This window comes from Sparus aurata, chromosome 2 (assembly GCF_900880675.1).
Source record: "Sparus aurata chromosome 2, fSpaAur1.1, whole genome shotgun sequence".
Classification (NCBI taxonomy): Eukaryota; Metazoa; Chordata; class Actinopteri; order Spariformes; family Sparidae; genus Sparus; species Sparus aurata.
In genome coordinates, this window is record NC_044188.1 from 7,584,159 (window position 1) to 7,608,616 (window position 24,458).

The following is a 24,458-nucleotide window of genomic DNA, read 5'->3' on the forward strand; positions in this document are numbered from 1 at the left end:
AGTTAAGTCCTCATACGGGCAAAGAGACAGGAAGATATCAACATTTAAGAAGCTGGGAAACAGAGAGTTTTAGTTAGTGATGAAAATGAATCGTTGCAGCTCTTATTGGAACAGCTCCTCCAAAATCTGCTTGCTCATGACAAGAAGTTTTTAATGATTACTTACTAATCTTTATGAACTTACACCTATCAAGCGGGCCTGTCTCCCCTCACTCCTGGACTGCAGCAGGTTGGCATTAGATAATCTAAATCTAGCTGAGCGCTTGATAATGTGTGACAGGCTAGTCAATGGGAAGGCTTCAGCACGCTATCCAGGGTCTGGGGGAAGCTACAGAGCATAATTATCCAGGTTAATGCCACACAGTGAAAAGAAAGCAGCGGGCCGAGCGTGGAGGAAGAGTCGGGGGTGTTGGTGTGGTTCAACCTGCTGGTGCTGAGGCCTGAGTTGGGGTGGCAGGATGTTAATAACAGTGGAATAGTGTTTAATTAGAAGACCACTTCCCTTTCGCACCTCTTCTCAGCACTTCACCCCCCCGCCTGTCTGCCGCCCCGCACTATTCTGACATCCCTGTCAGCCCAGGTCATTACCAGGGATTTTTAATGAATTTTGGGCATGTTTTTCTGTCTGCCTTACATCTAATTAGCTGACAATAATGTATCGAACTCGAGCACGAGCTAAATATAAATATGCATGAATATGCAGCGAGAGAGAGGATGACACCTCTCAGAGCAGAGTAGCGTGCAGTTGCTCTCGCCTTCCCTGTTAGTCGCAGTTCAGATCAGAGAGTCGACAACAGAACCTCTCAACTGCGCAGACACACACGTGTAAGCTCTCACAAAGCCAGGCACTAATTATCTGGCAAAATCTGCTGTGCCTGCTCTTTGCTTCAAACAGCACACTCCCATGAACAGTGAAGTCTACCACGTTGAGCACCACTTAAGGTTACTGTGGATTCTTAAACAAATATGACATACCTGAGGCCACTTATAGTATGCCTCTGCTTCCACTGACACATAAAGTTTATTGATCATGATAGCTAAACTTAAAGTCATAAGTCTCTAATGGTGAAGAGATTCACATAGATAATAGATTAAAACTTAACACTTGTATATTTTCCCCGGGTAAGGAAGAAAACAACTCAGAACCGATTTAACCGATGGCTGTGAAAGAGAGAATATATTATTTCCGCACCTTCAGCTACTTCCAAATTAAAAGAATAGAGTATCACTTGGGAATCCTTACCTGCGATAGTGTTGAGAAACATGAGGTACTCAAAGTTGGAAATCTCTCTCCTCTGCCAGCGCTGGGTCATGTTGGAGGATTTGAAAAGCTGTCGAGGGGTGGCCATTGAGATGCGCCTGGAAAAACATGTCAACGACGAATCGGGAAACAGAAGGCTGGTGTCACTTATGGATATTTTTAAACTTATATATATGTGTTATATGTTAAATTCAGAGAATTGGCTACATCACAGACAACTGGTATGTCACTTAATAAAAGTCTTAATATGGCTTGTTTGCACAATTGCTTTAGGGAAGCACATGAAAGAAGGACACAATGTATCACTATAACACTATTTCCCTTTTTTAAACACAGCTGTTTGAAGGACAATGAAATGATGTATATATTTGTTACTAAGTAAGATTAACAACTGTGATTTTTTCTACAGCTATAGTTATCAACATTCTCTAGTCATATTATATCTTCTTAAGAATAAGGCTGCAGTTTATTATCATAGTTTAGTAGTAAAGCCACTATAAAATGTTATATTATAATCCAGTGGTTCTGCTGTTGTCTGGCAGTACAGAAAGTATCTGCTGCCGTACCACCGGACTACAGAGCAACTTCATTCCTCAGACAATGATTCACCTAAATTTTTCTTTAACACACAGTCGTAAAAAATAGTTTTAATTTTCAGAATCCAACCTGGTGATTGGCATTAAGAATAACTATATTGAAATAGCCAATCTTCTTGCTGATGGTCTTGTTTGCTTTTGTCGTTCGTAAAGGCATCAGTATTAAAATAAGACTGTTGCACAACCCTTTAAAAGCTCCTTGTCGTTGGTTTAAGGGAATGCTCTTGTTTTGTAACAGTTTATAAATAGTCCTGTTAGCACTATGAGGGTCTAAAGGGAATCTGTGGTTTCACTGTGGTCAGAGGCCTGGCTGCAGCCCTGCTGTATAGAGTCTTCTGTCAGAGAATTAGGTCAGTTCAGTCAGGGTCAGTGCACATCCACTTCAATGACTGAACCAATGGGACTCCAAATGACTCTGCTGCAGGCCAGGCTGCACAGAGGCCCCGTCAGACAACACATAGGAGGCAACATCAGCCATGAAGGGATTACAATATTAGAAATATTCAGTGATGAGTTTATTTTCTTCTGACATGTGTGACCCACCTGGCTTGTGGAAGTCCATAGCTGGTACCAACTCCCACTCGAGGAAGACTGTAGACCACTTTCTTTACTGTGGCCTGGTCAGGAAAGTTGAACATGACTGACGCTGTGAAACAGCGACAGATATCATTTAGTGATGAAGAAGCATGATTGTGAACCATGAACTTCAAATACTCTAATTGGCACCTTCACTTACTTCTGTTAGCCATAAAGACCTCCATCGCTGTGTTCTGCAGGAGGTAGCGTCTCGAGAATACCGCCCGAATCTCACTGAACATCCACTTCCCATGTAAGCCCTCAGTGTATGCTAAGACCTAGAAGGGCAGAAGAAGAAGAGGAAAATTACCTCAAGTTATAATAGCTGTAAAAAAACAAAACAAAAAAAAAAACAGATTATGTCAGGCTACAGGTGATGATGATAATATGTTTTTTAATAAGAGTAGTTAGCTGACTAGTTTAGTGTTACTATATGGATAGGTGCCAAAGGCAAATTGTACTATCATCAATGTTTTGTCAATTAATATTCTTTTTTAATATAATTTATCTTTGCTTATGTTTGATTCACGCTGATGTGAATTTTCAAATACATTTTAGTTTTGAAACATAAACATTCAAAAAATCTTAGCAAACAAAAATTTTTGCCCCCCTGCAATAATAGTGTAGACCCCCTAGGAGATGCAGACCCCTTGTTTAGGAGTCAGGACTTAAATAATCAAATTAAATATTGGTGTAAACTGAGTCATGTGATATGGAAAGTTTGCAAAGGTTGCAACTGTTGCACTTTGGTTTTTTTTTACATTTTCTTTTTCTTGTTTATTCTCAGTTTGCAAGACATTGATTAGTACTCTGATCTCTCTGTACACTTTCAGTGTTATCTTTTTAATCATCATTCTACTCACATAAATTCTTAATAACTATTTTATTAAGATTCTTGTTTAATAAAGATGGGATAGCAATATCACACCAGCACCATTTCATGTATTCCTCACTTTAACTTGTTACAACGCACCATTTCTCAAGGCAATTTTCCACACAATATGAAGCTCTTTACAGATTATCTGCGGGTGTTTCACACTTACTCAGTTGGTCTATAAAACTCAAGTGCGAGGCAAGTGGTCAGAAAAGAAAAGAAACGACCCCCTGGGTCAGTGACACATAAATAATCAATAAAAACCATGATGCCAAGGAGAGGAGAGAGCGGACAAAGGATCATTAGTGTATGCAGCACCACTGGGGCTCCACACACACAAAACCCAAGACAGTTGTTCTGACAGGTGAGAATGGCCCCCGCACACACCGGCCCCCCCCACCACTTCCATCTCACTTCCTCTGACTGAACAATTTTGTCCAACAGTCTGAGCCGGGTGCACCCTCATCAGCTCCCCAGGTTATAATCACACATATGTTAAGTTTAGAGAGTGTGAGAGAATAAAGATATAATAAGGTGGTAAGGGTTGAGGCCATAAAGTACATTATCATGTGGATGTGTGGGTGTCCCTATGTGTGTGTGGGGGTGATTGAGGTGGATAAGGCGGAGAGGGAGGAAAGCCAGAGTGAGATGTTCAGCTGGGTTAGGTCTGATGCTAATGCTCATTTAAAATAGTGACAGGCTGGAAGAGTGCAGCGCGAGCCGGGCTGCCTTAATTTCTCCCTGGAATAGCTCATGCCCGACCTCCGTGCCACATCCAAAATCTCTGGAGCTCAATTAAAATTGGATTAGGTGGAGATGCTGGATGTGCAGCGCAGCATCTCTGGTGCTCTCCTCCCAGTAATGCCCCTGCCTGACACCTCTGCAACCCCCAACTCAAACAGTTGTCATAGAGACAGCACGGCCCAGAGGAGGCAGCGTGCTGACTGGAGGGGGGAGAGGAGAGGAAGGGAGGTGAGAAAAAGGGACGGCAGTGGAGCTGCGGGCGCACTGTTGAGGGCCGGCAGCAGCTCGAGGAGGCAGGGTAGCTTTTATCCCCCTCCTGCTCTGCAGCCAGATGTTCTGGAAGTAGTCTTCAGAGTGCAATGCTGAAAGGCAAGTTGTACTGATATGCATCATGGGAAGACTACAACAGCTTACTTTGCCAAGGCAATAGCAAGCTGTTATTTGAATACATATTAAGTTATTTGGATGTCAAGAGACTTTGAATTGTTTGTCATGTTCAGCAAAGTCTCTATATATTTTATCATTTTACTATCTTATCAGTATAATAAATTTGCCTCCTGAATTCTCCATTCGTCACATCGTGTATTTTTAAAACAAACAGCAACAAACAACCCAGCAAGTAGAAAAGAAATGCAATGAGAACACGTTTGTCAAACAGATACTCGACTTCAGGTCCTTAAGAATTTAAAAATATATAACAACAGGTATATTATTGCAACTCTTAACCTACTGTCAACAAACTAATATTTTAGCACTGGTTGTTCCTAGTTACCCAGCCAGAGTGAACATTTTGTTGCCATGACAAAGTACAGGCCAAAGGGCTAGCTGTCAACAAAAGAGAGGCTAAAGAGGAGAAAAAAGAGCTGATTTCAAACAGCCCAGATCAAAAAATTTGTCATAACAACAAAGCTTTGGTCTAAAACCAACACGCAGGGGCCCCTGTAGACTTGGAGATTTGACAAAGCCCAGCCCTCATTTTTGGAGGCCCAGCTGTAAAAAATGCCATTTAATGAACCTGTCTGCTGAAGCTGTCCCCTGCCTGTCAGAGGTGTCAGCCAGTGACAAGCGCTGGGGACCGCCGCCTCCAGTCACAGACAGGCCTGCCAGCTGGAGACTTCGGCCCCAATCTAATCACGCCACCAGGAAGGGACCGGCGCTCTGCTCTTGGTCTGTCACGCTCTGGGTTGGGGGAGCGGTGAGGGGACGGGTGGAGGGGTCTGGTATGGCCGACAAGCACAGCCTTTTGTTTCCACACAGGTCCCTCCACGCAGGCTCATTAGGAGCCACAGGCGCATGCGCTGCTCTGCCAGCTGCAGGGAGATACATCTCCACAGCATAACAGCCATAATGCAATTTAACGTCTCTGTCCTCTCTCTCCTTTATTCCCCTTCTCTTCTTTCCCTGATTTGACAGAGGGCAGGCTGGATTCTGCCTGTAGAACATCACAGGTGGAAAACAGAAAAAATGTTGTGACAGATGAGATGAGGAGAGGCACAGGTGACACCGGTGTTTAGGCTGAAACTCATATATAATAACGTGCAGATGCTCAAATAGAGCATATCATACTTTAAAACGATAGGAAGCCCCTTCATGCATGGAAATAGATTCTAATCATATCTGACTTCCCAATAGCTTTAACCCCACATTGGCTGAGACACTTTGACAGATGTTATTAATAAATCTAACGAAGCATTTTCTCTAAAACCTGATGCAGTTTTCTCCCATATGGAACACTACAATCCCCCTCCTCTGAATTTATACCAAAATAGGAAAATAATATAATTCAGTGAGACCTCCAAGCCAGCATGACTGATATATTTATATGAGACTGTGGCGCACTCTGACAACCTGGTATCACAGCACCTCCATGGCTGCATTCTTCTAAGATTTGTCTAATAGGCTTCCACCATAAAGCCTAACCACTGCATGGTCCCAGGCGGCCGGAGAGAACGGCAAAGTGGAAGAATAAGGGGAGGATACGAGAGGCAGTTTCATTTTGAGTGATATGACTAGTCCCCCAGGAGCGAGTGGGATGGATTTCACACATGGCAATTTGGAGGATCAGCACACACTGTGTATACTGTATTCAATGGCTGACCCCGGGCAATATGGGCCAAATCTGTGAAGAGGTTGAGCAGTCGGTGAAGGCAAAAAGAAGAAAGCATAAAGGCTGGTAACAGCGAGAGCAGAGAGCAACTCTCAGCTAAGTGGGAGAGCATCGCCCGCCATGGATAATGTGGTAGACTGTGTCAGGAAAAAAAAAAAATTATATTTAGAAATGTTTGAAAATAAAACAGAAGAATGAGATTATACATATTTTCTTGCTTACCCATTTGATATCTAGTCATGCCATGTAGATATGTAGTTTTGATTTAATTTGCAAATTTGTTCAATTGTGTTCACAGAAAAAATAAAATAAAATATTTTTTTTTTTTTAAAAACAGTGTTTCTTCATGATAACAGAGAAAAATAATATAAGTAAATATACATTTCTCAATGACCAGTTAAACCAAAACTACCTGCATGTATAAATACAGCTAGTAAGATATAACTTTTTGCAATTTACATGAGACCTTTAAATAGAAAGAAGGAATAAACTGTGTCTGCATGTTCTTATCTACACAAATGACTCAGGTGTTCCACACACTGTGAAATTAAACTAAACTTTAAGTCAGAAATATGCGTCGTCTGACCATAATGTGCCTAAATCCACACTTTTATTTAATCCCTTGTACATCCTGTAAAGATTTATAACATGTGCCTGAGCATCAAAGCATGTTTCTCATCTGATCCCACCCTTAATGTGACACTTGTTATGAAGTGTAGAAATACAAAAATGTAAAAGATTCCACCAGATTATATATATAAAAAAAAAACCCAGCATGCAACTTGGTTCCTCGCTGTGAGACCCATATCTCAGCTTCAATAAAGTAGCAGGCTCCTAATGCAGGTATTGGGGGGAAAACAAGATACAGATTTGCATAATCAGTGTCACTATACATTTGGGTGGTAGCTGGAGTGTGGAAAGATGACACAGCTTGGGTGCTCTGGCAAGACCAGTGGGATAAAGGAGATGAATATGCATTAAATATGTTGGCAGTTCACTGCCCCAAATGTCCAGCCAAGTTTGTCAATAACATTTACGTCAGGGATGGTATTTCACGCACATTAGCAAGCCCTGCAGCGCTGTCGTCAACACTTCCATGGTAGGACAGGTGGGAGGAGCCTTCTTCCTGGTATGCAATTTCTTCTTAAAGAGTCAAGGCTCTTCAGACATCCTTTATCTGCCTATGTTAAAATATAAAGCCTCAAGAAATGCAAAGAAACTATCAAAATGTAATGTATTTCTTTCACGACCTCACTGGTACTGACAGTGTGTTGAATGTACACGGGCAGTTGGAAAATGCATATTGAACAATGAAGTCTAATGATCAATATGTGATGATGAAAGCACATATACAGCATATATACTTTCATGTATTAATGCAAACTGCTCTCACAGATGCTGCAAGTAGTTGGGTGCTTGTGTTGATAATAAGGGCATGTTCACACCTTAACCCTTCAAACGAATGGTCCACAACATGCTGTGACCTTTTACAAGGAAAAAATAAAGAGGGTATAAAAAAATACACCATACTCCCATCCCATCATTAAAGCAGCCCCATGGACACAACCAGCATCCTCAAATAAAGATATTAATCTGAATAGTATGTGGATTTGCTTTGGAAATGAGTGTAAGAAAGAAGCAGCCCATTTGAATACTATTCCGTGTAGCCACTGTTGTAACGTTCATACACCTAGGCTAGCCCACATGTAGCCTACAGCTAACAGATTTAGCTGCTCAATTATAGCAGTTTTGTTGCACCCAAAAATCTATCAAGTGCAACCAAACCATTTCATTGGTCATCAGTGAACATGATATTCATCATGAATTCATTAATTCAGATAAAAAGGAATATATAAAATATTTTTGTTACAAAATGTATCTCCACCTGTATACCAGCTAACAACCATTTACACAATTTGTCAAATTAAAATGTGTTTTTGGGCGCAACTAAATAATGGCCTGATGCACCTAAATGAAAAAGTTAGACTCACCAGTTCAACAAGCATAAAAAGTTAGCCCTCCTGGTAAGTAAATGTGGTGTTTAGACTCAGAGTAATTTCTGCTGCGGGGGGTCTCTTAATCGAAACACTGAAACAAGCATGGTTTGATGATGAGGTGAAGTAGAGTGGGATCATTTGAGTTGTTGTCCTCATTTTTAAGCAACCACCATTGCAGATGAAATTCTGTGTGATGTGCCTCAGGCAGAAAATTCACGAGAGGTAAAGTTTTATTCATGTTTTGTTTAGTCACGTTTGCTGACTTACTTCCTCAATCTCTGACATAACGTCTGCAGTTCCCCCGGAAGTTATAGCAGGGGGAGATCAAATGAAACAAACTATTTTCTTGAATAATATTACAAATTTATATCGAGCAAACAAATGAACAAAGTGAGACAGCCAACATTAAAAGATATGTATGAACATACGCCAGCGCTGACCCACCCACAGCCACACGCACACACACACACACACACACACACACACGAGCACTTAGTGAGCACATCATCCAGATAAACAGCTTGAGGATGCCTTCACTAAGGAGCTTGAGAAAAGGGATGCAGTCATTTGGTATGGGGTCTTTTCAGCAAGCTTTTCCTAATAGGACTTTTTCAGCAACTTGTCAGCCTTAAGATGACTGAAATCTTCCTGGCCTGGGTACCAGCTTCCTCTGGCTGCCACTGAGAGTGCCAAGCTGATCGCTTTAAATCCAACTTTTCTTTTTCTGTGTTTTTTTTTTTTCAGTGGTGTGTGGGAGGGATAGGGGCTCAGAGCAAGACAGAGAGGAAGAGAAAGAACAAGACAAGGATGGAGAGGCGGAGAGACAGAGGAGGAGAGGGACAGAAAGAGCAAGTGGTTAGACGAGAGGGCCTGATGAGCAATGAGCGCCTCACTCGTCCTCAATTAATCTTGTCTCTCTACCTTTGCTTTGGCGCTTCCCTCAGCACCAAGGTAATAACGACACCCTCATCCATTATCCTTTTATCCCTGTTATTCACTGGGAATTGCTTAATAATATGTTACAGATTTGTCCTCCTTCGTATAATTCTTTCTGTCATTCGCAGTATATCATCTGGAAAACACACAGCCCCCTTTCTGCCGGACGCTCTTTGAGGATTATCGTGGGTGACACCTTCGGGATGCAGCCAGAATCTGGAGCATCATTTTTTCAGGCATAAAGTGGAATTACCCTGACTTATCTGTCATTGCCAAAAGCACAACAAGCCATTCAGGGCCAAAGCAAAGGTGGAACAGGTTCTTATCGGCTTCTCTGAACGAGGGCGCTTGTAAATTTATGCTAATGAGGGCCTTTTGTCATCCAGGCTCACCCCTTGGGGCTGAACGGGGCTTGCAGGGGATGATAATCTGGCTGTTGAGTGCACTAGATAATTTGTACTTTATCCTCATGTAATTATATAGTTTAAATCTTTTTACCAATGCTAATCCTGCGACACGAGGAAGTGTCTTAACCGCGTCTGTGGTTCTTAGCGACACTAGTTAGCGTGCATCTGACTCTCTCTCATGAAATCACGTAGGAGGAGTGCGGCGCTGATATAATTACTCTGACTTTCTGTAGCCTGTGCTATGAATCCTCATATCATTTTGATCCACCTTAGCAGGCAGGCAGGAAGCCAAGCTTGGAGCCTGGGGGTGCGGGAGACATCTCAGAAAAGGTGAAAACATTGTAGCATAGCTGTAAGAGCCCTCCCCATTTTTTTTTTTTTTTTATCAAGAAAGAAAAGATGGAGGAGACCAGAAAAATTTACTGAAAGGACTAAAAGTAAGTGCAGAAGGGCAGCTTTACAGAGCTCTTGAGGTCTCTCTGCTGTCCAGGGGGACTCCAGGCTATCTTGTGTGCCTGCCAAAGCCGACAGCCCTTGACAAGCTGCTTGGCGTGCTGTAATTTGACTAATTACATTGGATTAGACCATATTAATGCAAGCTGTTTTCTCCAGGGTCACTGACCCACCCAGTGTGTTCCTTGCTAGCTCCCCCCTTTTTGGTGCAAACAAAATATACACAAGAGAGAAAGAAGACTCTTTGTTTCTTAAAATGTAAAAAACAATGAGCATGTGTCTATATCCCTGACGTTATTCTTATAATGGCAGAGAATGTGTTGTTTTCCACAGCAGAGAAAGCTGTGAGATACAGGCTGCACTTTCCTGAGGCACATCATCACAGGATTCTTTGATAACAAAGCGAATCCTTTGCCTGCTTCATCTCTCTGCAGGAAAAGAAAAACAAAATAAGGCCTTTTAAGAATCTCACAGAGGTAGCAGAGTTCACAAAACTGTTTTTCACATGTGGGGATGGAGATAGCTGAACTCAGGAGGTTTTCCGCATGCTGACGACAGCAGTGCAAAATTTCATTTTAATTTGACTTTTATCTTAGCAAAATATCAGGATGATATCTGAGCAATGAGGCGCTGTTTCTTAATGTGTGGTTTGGTCACACAATTGTTTATCTGAGGAAATGATATGTTGAAACATGTGATTAATACAAATATTTAAAAAAACATCATTTGATCTGCTTTAAAAATGAGTAGATATACTCAGAAACACGGAAAGAAAAGGCAATTGTAAAAAAGAAGGAGGGAAAATAACCCTCATTTGCATCTGCAAAACTCCACAATGAAAGGGGGGAAATGAGCCATAGAATATGTGTGTTTTAATACAAGTGCTCTCCCAATTGTACCAAATCAATTTGAGTTTCACACAATGGAGAGGCAGCTTCACTGTTTGTATGTGCTCCTCTGCCTTGAACATGGTGTAATAATAGTCTTAAACCAGGCGTTATAAAGACAGAATACCAAAGAGGCTTACAGCCTTGGTTTCATGAAACATTTAGGCAAAAGTTCCAAGGGCTGAGGATGATGAAAGAAGGTAAGCTTGAAAATGGGCTTCTGGGATCCACAGCCCTTATTGTACAGAAGTCACATCAAATTAATACTGAGGGCCATTTGCAGCCTTTCTTCTCCTGAGCTTTTCAGAACGGATTAAGCTATGAAAACTCAGAAATTACTAAAGCACCTATTAGGCATTATGCTCACCCTTTCTCCTCTTTCCCTTTGAAAGTCACAGAATGTGCTTCACTTCACTCGCACTTCAATTCACAAGTTGTTTGCATACTTGAAAGAAGGGCAGTTTTAGAAAATGTGTCATGTAAAATGTAGATTTCCACATGCACGACAGAAAGAAGAAAGTAATTGTATACACATTTTACACCATTCTATAACCCAACATTTTTATTAGCATTTTGTGGATCTTTGTATCACATAAAACTCTGTTGACGCTTAGTTTGATGATGCTGGCCACAGTATTCAGGCGGTTTACTGAAAGCCGCTGTGAGTGTTTCCACACTGATGAAGGGCCAGTATTGCTGGGGCTCTCTCAGGCTCTCCGCACCCCTCTTTGCTCTCTCAATGCCTCTTCAAAGAAGCACAGGGAGTGCATGAATTGTAATTATGGCTCCTAACAGAATTCAAGAGCGCCCAAACGATGGCACTTGAGAACCAGGTCGTGTGGAGTTAAACGGCTGTCAGACACTCAAAGCTCCCCAGCATGTGAACGAACCCACAAAGGCTGGACGTGTCCACTTCTAGGGCCCTCCTACCCACTTTCCCTCTCATAGGGGGAGATTAAAGATCAACTAAGGCCTCTTTAAAGACCCATATATAGCCTTTCCTCAAATTCCAGTATTCAAGAAGGGCTATAGCTTTCACTGGTAAGACACAAAACTTGTACAATACTACATCTGCAATTGAGAGTGCATCATGTTGTCTTGATCAGTGAAAAGATCTTTTTATAGAAATAAATCTTTGAGAAATGAGACAGGAGCCGAGAGGAGCAGGTGAGGGGGGGAGGCAAAGGCTCGTGAGAGATCAGGTAATTGGTACCACCTGAGAAACCAATCTAACCACAGTGTCAGATTATCGGCCGACCTCGCATTCACAAATAACAGAGAAGCTCATCTGTGCTCCCCAGACAGTTTCAATGACTCACCGGGGCACAAGACCCCTCGCTTCACATTAAAGAGCCAGCCTTCAGTCTGGCCGTATCCAACTTCAGCCCCATCCTACTCCCCAAAAGCACCCAAAAGAAACCAACCTGCAGCGTGAAGTCCCTATGCATGACCCTTATTAAACTCCTAATTGGATTGAGAGCTGCTAAGAAAAAAAAATTCAACATAGTTCATTCAGCGGAGATTTTCTTTAGCATTCCTTCCAGTAGTTTGCCTCCTCAACAATAACATTCAAAATCAAGTCACTGAAAACTTTTTTTCTTTTCAAAACACAACCAGATTTTCCAAAAATGGGAGTATAGGCAAAACCTTTTTCACCTTTTTCTTTTAAGGCAAAGCACTATTTGATTTTCACAGGGTGCAAGTGACAGGCTGAAACAAAGCCCAGCGCTGGCCATTGTGTAGCCTTTCACTGTTGTAATGGTCTTAAAATGGCTACAAGCAGGGCCCTATTCAGCGGTGACCAGGCTGCTCAGCTCTCTTCTCCATATCCAAGACAAACTCGGCACTAAGCGGGAACTCTGAGGTCAGCTGATGAGTGAATGAGCGACTGAGTTCACTCATAACCAGAGTCTCAGACTATCAATGCCTGCACCAATTCTCAACACATTCACAGTAATTATAGAGAATAAATAGTTCCATAACAACAACATCAATCAAGTTCATTACGGAAAATAGCATAATGACAATAATTACAATAATATCTCATTAAGAAAGAGAATGAGAGACAGGGGAGAATTAATAGCAGACAGGTGTACAACACACCGCAATTATGGAACCTGAAATTAGTTCATTGCCTCGAGGCAAACAGAAGAGAAAGGGAAGGTTGTAAGTGAGGGAGTGTGTGTGTGTGTGTGTGTGTGTGTGTGTGTGTGTGTGTGTGTGTGTGTGTGTGTGTGTGTGTGTGGTGGGGGGCTGGTTTCAGAGCTGGGAGTAGGACTGATAGAGAGAGGCTCACTGACAAAAAAAAAAGGGAATTGCAAATAAGCAAACAAAAATGTCTTAAATGTGTAAATTAGGGAGAAAAATAAGAGGGAAAAGCAGCTTTTCCCTGCAGACTGGTGCCTTAGATGAGAAGGGAGCAGCGAAACGTGATCAAGGGGAGCCGTGGAGCGGTGCGGCAGGCGTCAAGATGAGCACTCAGCCAGCGAGTGGCAGCTTCTCCTTTTCCAGTCAATCATTCATTACAGAGCCAAGTGCTGCGGAGGAGTGCCTCCTCTTTTTGACCTATCATATTACTGCCTCTGTAAACTCCTAATCCTCCCTTCGTTAGATGGTGTCAACAGCCGACATGCTCTCGCCCTGCTGCCGCACTCCCTGCTCAGACACCTCCCGAGCCCTGCCAAGGCCACGGCACTGACACTCTAATAAAATCGTTTGAAATTTAACAAGGTAGAACGGCACAACTTTATCCGTCTTTTTCGGGGCTTTCATCCACCTTTTGACTTGTTTTTTTTTTTTTATCATTAGAAAGAGATTCAAAAAATTAACTTTTTCCAACAAACCCGAGCCCTCAGTTCACAGTGTGCAACACTCGGAAAGTCTGACTTTAGCTCCACAGCCTTTCATTGACGGCCTGGTTCTTTTTTGCCTTGGGGCTGTTCCTGAGCAGGTGAAAGCCTGGAGGCAGGAACCAGCACATCAGCACTTCTTCATCCATCATGACTTTTTCATGGGGAGCCCGTCTCCCGAGCTTCTCCACTGGTGCCCAGTGAGATGACTGCTATAATGAGTCCAACAGATGAAAGCTCAGCAGGACAAAACAACATTCAGATACAGTACATCTCCACACACACACACACACACACACACACAAAAGGGTTAGCACCAATCTGGGACTTGCTGCGCGAATGTCGTTATTTAGGTAAACAAAAGAATCAGAAGCATCTGTGTTTTGCCAGAGAAGGATTTTTGGGTGACTGTGTCACGCTGATCACAAACAGCAATTTACCAATCGAGTTCATCACAAGAATATCACATACCCGACTGTCCTTCACTCACTCAGAAACACCCCATCACAAACACACGCACAGAGTGAGTGTGTGTGTGTGTGTGTGTGTGTGTGTGTGTGTGTGGGTTGAGGTAGGGTTCCAATTTAAGCTGACAGATACCAGATAGTAGATACTCAAGGAAATGACAGCACTGGTTTAGGACGGTTCTGAGTTTAGCTGAATGTGACACTGTCACAACAAAACTAATACAGTGAAACTACGAGTGAAGGCCAGCAAAGTTCATTCGTTTCCCAATAACATATAGCACACAAGCCTTTGTAGTCTGTTGGGATCCTAAAATATCGCCCCTTACTGGGAAAATATATGTAAATTTGTGAGATAAACTTTGTCACGGTTGAGACACACCTACCATATAACACGGTTTGAAGGATGTTAATTACCATATAAAATAAGCAATTGGCATCCTGCCCCATATGTCCCACTTTTTCAGTGAGGAAGATGGAAATGAGGTGGGGTAGATTTGATTCTGACATGCTCGCCGTCTGCGCTCCACAATGTGTGGCTTTGCCAGTAACAGGCTAATATTCAGCACAGCTCACCAGCACCAGAACTAATGAAAGTAGACAAAATGTCTCTGCTGCCATCTTTGTCTAGCATCCGCTCAGGGTGAGCCTCCCTCTTTCCCTCCTTTCCTTTTCACCTCCCCTCTTTCCCCTCGCTCTTGAAGGGAGGGTGACAGCGGCATAAAATGGTGGCGAGCAAATGTGCCTTCCATGTGGCAGCAGTGGTGGGGGTGACAGGGCAGGCTGAGGCCAGCGCTATCAGCACTGTGTGGCTGTTGCTTTGAACAACCTGGATGGACGCCATGGAGGATCAGGGCCTGAGCTCATGAGACACCAGCGGTTACAAACAAAAGCAAATCAGGAAAACAGGCCTCCCATCCCCACACAAAACGCTTCTTTGATAAATGTTAACTTAGTTGTCTGGCAGGGCTTGATAATAACAGACTGCACATCATCCCGCTTTTCCTTGTAGAAAGTTTTAATGTGCAGAAATGCGTTTTGAAAATAATTTACAACAATAAGAAATCGGATTAGTTGATTATTCCATCAGCTGTCTGCCACTAAATTAATCACCAACTATTTGACGATCCATTCATCATCTTGAGTTATTTTTAAAATGTGTACTTTCTAAAAAAGTGTCTCAAATGCAAATATTTTGTGGCTTCTTTACTCCTCTATGACAGTAAAGTGAATATCTTCGGGTGAGGGACAAAACAAGATATTTGAGGACGTCATCTTGGGCTTTGGAAAACAGCTATCAGCATTTTGCACCATTTTCTAAAATTTGAAGACCAAACAACTAACCGATTAATCAAGAAAATGATCAATAGATTAATCTATAATCAAAATATTTGTTAGTTGCAGCCCTGAAAAACATTAATTCATACTTCAGCCAAGTTGCTTTTATGTCAAATGTAAATATCAGTTATAAAACACTAACATTATTCTAAGAGAGTCTAATGATCTGAAGGATACTGTACAAACTGTAGAACACTCTGAGACAAACTTTTTATTTGGGGTTATATATATGAACTCACTTGATTTATCTTGAAATATAAGATATAAAATGTTGAAAATATAATTCAAAATGTGTTCATAAAAGTACTGAACAAAGCAAACTCCCTTCATTCAGCTCATTGTGGCTGAGTCATTCAGGGTGCCGTTAGTTAACCCTGAGCTCTGAGGATGATGAAGCAAGGGCATAAATCACAGAGTGAAACAAGGCAGACTCCTCCGATTCATTAATGGAAATGATCTGTCAATATGCTGGAGTCAATTCACACGTGTCAGCTGGGCTCAGCACACAATGGGCCAGCCAACTTATGAACTCCCAGCACCACTCCACCGAGTCCATAAAACAACTGGCATCGCCGCTGGGGAGCACCCCGAGACACCACCCTCTTGCACAGACCACCAGATGACACAGATGGGGCGAAACCAAACAAAGACGAGACTCCCTTTGTACAAAGAGGGACCCCTTTCAAAAGCCATTCATGCAACAAATTGGGGAAATCTGGCCATGCAACACTCTGGGTTTGCTCTTTTATTAGCGTGAGCCCTACGTCACAGTAAGTGAAATCAGATTTATGGCTCCCTGCTCCAAAAGATGGTTAAAATCACGCACACTTTTAGGACACAAAACTTTTTTTTTTAAACCATGTTAACCAACAGCATTTTAGCGATGTTAACCAAAAACAGCCTGTTATTTTGCACAAGCACCACGGAGTAACAAGCCACTTCTCTTTTAACAACACTTTGCCATCTTGCACAATAATGACCAAACATCAACTTTAGAAAGCTAATGAGGAAAACTACACGCAGGGACATTGCTGATCCATGCTTACATGTCCCCTCCTTCAGAGTTGATGGATTGTTTGGCTAAATATAGAGCTAACTTTTCCAACATAACAAATCTTCATTGTTAAATCATCCTGACAAGCCTGCAAGCATATGTGAGTTAATTGTAGTTTCTATTTTTTGTTCTCTGTATCTGCGAAGCAGCAGATCGCAGTGATTCCTCGTAGTCATGCAGATTAATGACTATTAAAGATCAGTCACAGGTACTGCAGGGGACTCCTCCATTTTATGGTAGCTGTAAACGGCATCAAGCTTGAGTACGTCCAAAGGCAGTCCATCAGTTAAAGAGGTTTGTTTCCATGTAGGTCACTAAATATGTGCACACAAGCTCTCTCTTATTAGGCTCTGTGCATTTTTCTTTTCTTGTTCCTCCTCAGCTGCACACCCGAGCTGCTGCTGCAGCAATCTGCATAGAGAGACATTTGTCATCATTAGCCTTGCTCTGACAGTTGGCACCCGGCACCTCAGATCTCTAGGACTGGCAATTATGAACCCTTCATCCCTTATTTAGGCAACATTGCCTAATTTCATCACAGGCCTCACCAGCAGCATTTGATTACCAACAGCCCCACACCTACAATATGCCACCAACGCTTCCATTTTCTTTTGTTTTGTGAGATTCACTCCTACTCCTAGATCACATGACACGTGGGAGAGAAGTGTGTTCAGTTAATCTGAAATTTGAAATTACTTATCAGACAGAGGGGCTGCAGGGAGGACTGTAGATGAGCATCATGGGGTCAGTGGGCAGATGATTACAGCGCCCACCCTTAGATGGAAGACATCTCGCAAACATGAAGATTAATCACACTACTGCTGCTGCTGCTGAATGGTTGCCTTTTACAACAGATAAGATCGAAGTCAGGAATAATCTTTGATAAATAAAAGACAATAAAAAAATAACTCAGGTTAATAAATAAACTACTAGTGAATTATTTTAGAAGAATCAGAGCCCTACCAGTTTGCAGAAAACAGCAGGAAAATACACACTGAATAAAGTAATAATAAACCAGCTCCAGTTTTCAACAATCCCAATATTTAGCATTGTCTTGTACAACAGGATATAATGCTAAACTGTGTGCTAATAAAACGAGTGGAAAACACTGCACCAGCACTTTCACTGAACTCAACTGCCAACTGTATAACCTGTGCAGGGAAGAAAGTGCACAAAACACTATGTACTGCTGTTTTTTTATTCTTTTGTGAAACAAACCAGACATTTTCTGGACCGGTACTTTAGTAAACAGAACTGAATTGTATTTGTGCTAAATTCATGCAAATACATGCATGTAATTTATCACAAAGGCTGACAAGCGTACCATATTGCAGAGGGGAGGGGTGAAGGGCCAGATGAAGCTGAGACAATCAATTAAGATTCATAATTTACACTTTTGGCCACCTTTCTGTTTTGTCAGAATTTTCGGCTTGTTCATAAGTTTGGTGTTTTCCACGTGTGAATGTTAAGGATGCGGGTCATAGTGACCAGCGCCTGTTGAACTGATCTTGGGTCTCTAAGAGCCTCTGGCTATGTGGTCCAGCTTCCTGACTTCTCCATTGGAGGCTGCTAACACACAGCAGAGAATTAAACAAATGAATGGACACAATCCAAAGGGGGTCCTCGGTGCAGCTCCGGGCCCTAAAATTATCTGGCCTCCTACAGAGACAACATATTGCTTTGGAATAATAATGTTCCGTTATTAAAAATCCCAATGACAATTTCATTTTGTGACAAATAAATTATAGAAAATGTGTCAATGTGACTGGCTATCCCATGAGATGAGATATATTATGTCTCACAGTTTGAGTGCCAGTGTTGATGTCAGTTCTCTGAAGTGTCACTGCTTTTAATCTGATTTATATAGAAATATGTCATCCTATTAAGTCCATTTTGACTAATCTGCATATTAGCTTGGAAGCTAGCTGGGAAACTCCCTTTATATAGGAAATGGCTTCAGATTCTCTTTTTCAAAACTAAATGACCCCAGAAAATTAATGAAAACGCACATGGCAGACCTATTTGTTCTTGTCCTTAATAGGATTATCAAAATAATAAAATGTCATCCATAATTATGATTCCAGTCAGGAGATTGCGGGTTATAATGCTCTTGATCCAGCTTAAAATCAGCTAAATGCTATACTTGTATACCATCATTGGCATATGATTGTAAATAGTCGTGATGAGGTAATACATCACAGTGAAATCTGCATGAATAGTTTTAGTCAAGTCAGACAATAAACGTTCATCTTTGTGGAGCATGGTGTTTTCATTTCCCCCTCTGGAGACTCACTTTTTCAAAATATGATCATTTTTGTATTAATTGCTTGAGGCTACACACTCTCTTGTACATACAATAAAAATAATCTTGTTTTCACACAGATTATGCTCATTTGTATATGAACATATATACGTTAGCATATGTATTATTAATCTATGTATGTAAATACTGCATAGAGCCTCGAGGATAAAATAAAGCAACATGCATTTAACGATTCCTGCCACAATCAGTAAGAGTATCATCTGAAGTCACTCAAAGCACGAGTGGTGTCATCAAAGGGCAATTTCAGTCATCAGACAAGCACCATTGACCTTATGCCCGGCCATGTTAACAGGACGATCAGTCTTACGAGAAGAAAGGAAAAACGAAAAATGGAGGAGAAAAAAATGAATAAGTGTAGAGGCATGCTCTGGAAACAAAGAGGCCTTCAAAACAGGGTCACATGTTCGTGCAAAATTAGGGGAAGGAGAAGTCATTGTATTGATTTACACTATCGTGCATGCATTTTGCTGGGTCAGAAATAGGCCTTTGCTCGACTCACAGCCCCATATATCACACTGGTTGAGGGGCTCCAATAGCCTAGCGGGAGGACGAATGAAGCAACAAAGCTTGCAATGTTGTAATGGTAAAGATATGGATAAGAAGATTGGATTGTCTTAGGCTAGACCTGACAACTGCTGGAGTCTTGGGACTGCGGAGCAGGTTGAGTTACTGTGAGATCTGTGCAGCCACATGCTTTAGATTAAGAGGTGATAATCTCAATGAAAATCCCCCCTTCTATCACGCATACGGACGACCAAAGGCTGGAGCACAAACTCAAGAGGTGCAACTGGATTCTGAGGTATCTGACTTGGAGCGAGATGGCCTGGAAAGTCAGGGCAGTCTGGTTTCAATAAAAGGCAAGTACCTGCTGGGCCACAGACAGTGGGAGAGAGTGAGGGAAAAGACTATCAAAGCTGGAGAGGGGAAGAGGCTTTTAGCTACCTCTCACCACATGAAAACCTTCCATAATGTCCTCCATATCCTCCAGAAATATGTCAGCCAGAATATACATTTTTGTTGTGAATTTAATCAGACCTAAATGCGAAGTCAATGAGACTAAAGGACCTTATCTTATCATTTAATTTCAGAGTTATACAGTTTTCAGATTACATTTATTAAAAAAAAAAAAAAGAAAAGAAAAAAGCTACACTTCCATAATTTCTGCCTGGTAACAGTGTGATATTATCACTGGGGTTTGCTGAGAAGGTACTGGCACTGAGTCCATGACAGGCTGTGATGATAATGGGAGTCACCTATCTATCAGGGTCCTTCCCGCGCACGCCACCTCCCGCTCAGCCGCATCCGTGTAGCGCGAGTCAGAGCTGACGTGCGGCCGCTTGCCCTCATAATGTCTGGTCTTATGCAGCTCTGACTGGAGCGGAGATGAGTGTAAATGCCTTTGTGTTCCTTATCTGATCTGTGCAGCATCATCTTTTTGAAGTGCTCTTCAAAGGATGCACTGTACCTTGTGAGATGGGGTGCGAGTGCAATGATGAGAGCCAGAGCGGGTTTAGTGTGGATGCAAGACCTTTTTTTATTTGTGAATCAGACCATCTTAGCTAAAACAACACACCACACATCATGGCACTTTCATTAAAATGTTCCGCCGCAATTGTTAGAATTATTAGCAATTCAGGTTTTTTTTTTTTTTTTTTTTTAAATCAAGTTGTCTTTTTTATAAACATTCAAATGTTTTTTTACGCTATTGTGCTGTTTTGCTGTTGAATAAAATATATATTTATTATCAGCCTACCAGAAATAACAGATTGCAGAATGTCAATGTATATTATTGTTTTTCATAAATTAATGACATATATGTAAAAAAAAAAACAATACAAAAACAATAATAATTTCAATATTACAAGCATTAAGAATAAAAACTAATAACTATGAAAGCACCCACTTTTTAAACACTCCTTTTGGTTGCCAGATGAACACAACAAAAAACTGCAATATCTAGTTTAATAAAAGGGTTCACATACGTTTCATTTCTCAGTTATGTAAGAGAGAAATGTATCTTTTATTTCTGTAAATATAAATGAATTAAACTGTCGTGACTACACTGGCGCTGGGAGCAGACACACAGCACAGCAGGCAGTCCCCGCACAGTAAAAGAGCAAAAACAAATACGCCTTCTCGATCAAGCTCGAGATATTAAACTCGCGTATGGATCACAGACACGATAATAAATGTGTCAAATATAATCACAATGTTTAGTATAAAAAGCACCATGACTTTTACACCTTTCAGAAATAAGAATTTTCAATGAATTCAACTAACGCGGGGAGATAACGAACTAATTCGTGATTATTTTATTAATGTGTGGCTTCAAAATAAGCAAAAACACATTTATAGAATATAATTATATTTTGCGTCCGAAAAGCTCCCGAAATTACTCTAATTTCAATTCATCTGATGAGCCGGACGGAGCAGAAATTAGATCCGGTCCACTGGAGAAAAAAAAAAAAATGTAAATAATAAAGTAAATGTAAATGTTTTATTATCCGAGAGCATAACGAGCCCACGTTAACAATTCGGAATCCACCTACTGTTTCATATATGATTCAATATAGCTGACTGAAAAGCAGCAGAGTCCAAGAAAAGAAAAGAAAAAAAAGCAACGTAACGCAGCGAAAATGTTTGTTTTTTTTCTTCTCTCCAAATGCGTAGGTGTACTTCCGCTCCTCGATATACTACTACTACCTGTACTTTTTACTTGTATATAACACCCGGGGATGAATTTGTTTTCGATAAACTGGGAAGCGGTGACGCATCCGACAGCGATTGGACATCTTGGTCTCAACTCCTCCCTTATAATAAAGAGTGTGTGTGTCTCCCTGTTGTAAAACACAGCAACACCGGGCGTCTGCGTCAGGAGGGCACACTCCACTTCTGCGCAATTACGCGGACTCCTAACTGGCACGGTGATCAGAGAAAAAGGCAAAAAGGCTTTTTTTCCCTCCCAGCTACTGAACCTCACAAGGTTGAAATGGACTTTTAATCAGGTCAGCCTGATAAATCGGAGGACTTCGCTTCAATGCAGTTTACGGTACCACAGCTGTGAATGTTATGATCTGATCATCACGCATGTGCTCTGAGCACAGTTTTGAGTAGTTGTCTTATAAATAGACACATTTTTTTTCTTTTTAAATAGCTTTCTTTCTTCTCTAAAATTGGCTCCCGTACAAACAGCCGCGTTGGATCCCTCGGCTTACTGCGAGACTCCGGTGTATAACCCGGATCTCTGCCCTAATATGATAGCCGCCCAGGCGAAATTGGTGTATCACCTCAACAAATACTACAACGAGAAATGTCAGTCTCGAAAAGCCGCCATCTCCAAGACCATCCGGGAGGTGTGCAAGGTGGTATCGGATGTCCTGAAGGAGGTCGAGGTGCAGGAGCCCCGCTTCATCAGCTCTCTCAGCGAGATGGATAATCGTTTCGAGGGACTGGAGGTTATTTCGCCCACCGAGTTCGAGGTCGTGCTCTATCTGAATCAGATGGGAGTATTCAACTTTGTGGATGACGGCTCTCTCCCGGGCTGCGCCGTGCTCAAGCTCAGCGACGGCCGCAAAAGAAGCATGTCTCTCTGGGTCGAATTCATCACAGCCTCCGGTTACCTCTCGGCGCGCAAGATCCGGTCGAGATTTCAGACACTGGTGGCGCAGGCAGTGGATAAATGCAGCTACAGAGATGTTGTCAAAATGGTCGCTGACACAAGTGAGGTGAAGTTGCGCATTAGAGACAGATATGTGGTGCAAATCACGCCGGCGTTCAAGTGCACTGGGATCTGGCCGCGCAGCGCTGCGCATTGGCCTCTCCCCCACATCCCCTGGCCGGGACCTAACCGGGTTGCAGAAGTCAAAGCGGAAGGGTTCAATCTTTTATCCAAAGAGTGCTACTCCCTGAACGGCAAGCAGAGCTCGGCAGAGAGCGACGCCTGGGTCTTGCAGTTCGCCGAGGCCGAGAACCGGCTGCTCCTGGGTGGATGCAGGAAGAAATGCTTGTCAGTGCTCAAAGCCTTACGCGACCGACACCTCGAACTGCCCGGACAGCCGCTGAACAACTACCACATGAAAACTTTGGTTTCCTACGAGTGTGAGAAGCATCCCAGGGAGTCGGACTGGGATGAGAACTGCCTCGGCGACCGTCTGAACGGGATACTATTGCAGCTCATTTCATGTTTGCAGTGCAGAAGGTGCCCGCATTATTTCCTGCCTAATTTAGACCTGTTTCAAGGAAAACCTCACTCTGCTCTAGAGAACGCAGCCAAACAGACTTGGCGACTGGCGAGAGAAATACTGACCAACCCCAAAAGCTTGGAGAAACTCTGAGGTAAAACATGTCAGTTCACCTCGTCTTAAACAATATGTGTTAAAGAGGCCTAACGAGCTCATAAACGGACAGAGAAAATATCGCCAACCAATCTGCAAAAAGTCTTGTGAAACGTGACTGTCCTTCTGTTGTTGAATCTGTTTCGGCCTGGCCTGTTTTCAAGATGATTTTTTTTTATGACAGACAAATTTAGTTTGCCATCATCCCCGTGCACCTTTTGGCGGTGTCAATATTTAGGAGCAAAATTTAAATTATTGGCAACCATTAATCCAGGAGTGCACCTCAGCAGTGCCTCCTTCTCTCTCTCTCTCTCTCCCTCTCTATCAAAAAAAGTCCAAATCCTACATTTTTCTTAAATGCTTTAAAATAAAGCCCCGTGACAAACTTTGGAGAAAAAAAAAAATAAAACACACACACACATCTGTACATTTTATACTGTAAATACATTCATAGATTGTGATTCCAGTGGTCTGAAATTGTGAATGTTGTTCTGTGACACGTAAATAGGATCCACCTGTTTAAATCTACTTCTGAACTTTTTCTTTATCTGGTAGAAAACGTTTTTTTTTTTTTATTTATACTTGCATCAGTGGTAGTCTGACTCATCTGTTTCAATGGACATTGTCTCATTTTTGAAAGTTTACATTTTGATGGTAGGCGTACGACATCTGTTACATTGAAAACATTCCATCAATTTACTTGAATTATTATTTAAAGTACTCGAACATTTTTTTTTTTTTTTTGGGTTGTTGTTTTTTTCTCTACCATGCTTAGGCCTACATGATAAAAAAAAATGAAAATGATAACATATATAGTATATATATATTACAGTTTAATTGAAAAAAATGCACTTGAAATACACTGGATTATAACATCTGTGATCTGATTTTTTTAATTTCTGTCTCTGATCTAATTTAAAGAGCTAATAAAACGAGCTGTTTTATATTTGTGTCCCCTTTATGGTTTTATTAAATGTGTTTCTCTACAGTAGTGACGTAGGCCTAACGCCATGCAGCAATAATATGACACATTTAATTTCGCCGACTCTTAATAGGGACAATAATAATTCCACACACAACACGAACATATCTGTAACCTTTGCACCAGTTTGTATTTATTTATTATTTTTTTTAAAACCACAACCAGCTGTGTAAGAAATCTGCGTGTAATTTCTTTAAAACACTGGATAACCAGCTCACTTGACATAATTTGGTTGAAAAATGTCTCCACTGTTTGATTTATGACGAGCAGGCCTCAA

General features: G+C 41.7%; 2 protein-coding genes across 5 annotated transcripts in view; one reads left to right on the forward strand and one right to left on the reverse strand.

The window, feature by feature from the left end:
- LOC115574613 (neurobeachin-like) overlaps positions 1–24,458 on the reverse strand; it is a 228,094-nt gene that overhangs the window by 39,637 nt on the left and 163,999 nt on the right. For 3 of the 4 annotated variants that reach the window (XM_030406282.1, XM_030406278.1, XM_030406270.1), the window contains exons 40-42: positions 2,593–2,710; positions 2,400–2,502; positions 1,243–1,358 (exon numbers count right to left, since the gene is read on the reverse strand). In XM_030406282.1, the coding sequence (XP_030262142.1) occupies positions 1,243–1,358; positions 2,400–2,502; positions 2,593–2,710 (337 nt within the window). Of the gene's footprint in view, positions 1–1,242; positions 1,359–2,399; positions 2,503–2,592; positions 2,711–21,414; positions 21,602–24,458 lie in introns of those variants that run through there. The other variant, XM_030406290.1, reaches the window with a different exon arrangement.
- Positions 21,707–23,770, forward strand: mab21l1 (mab-21-like 1). The gene has a single exon (XM_030406337.1). The coding sequence runs from the start codon at positions 22,120–22,122 to the stop codon at positions 23,197–23,199; it is 1,080 nt and encodes a 359-aa protein (XP_030262197.1). The 5' UTR covers positions 21,707–22,119; the 3' UTR covers positions 23,200–23,770.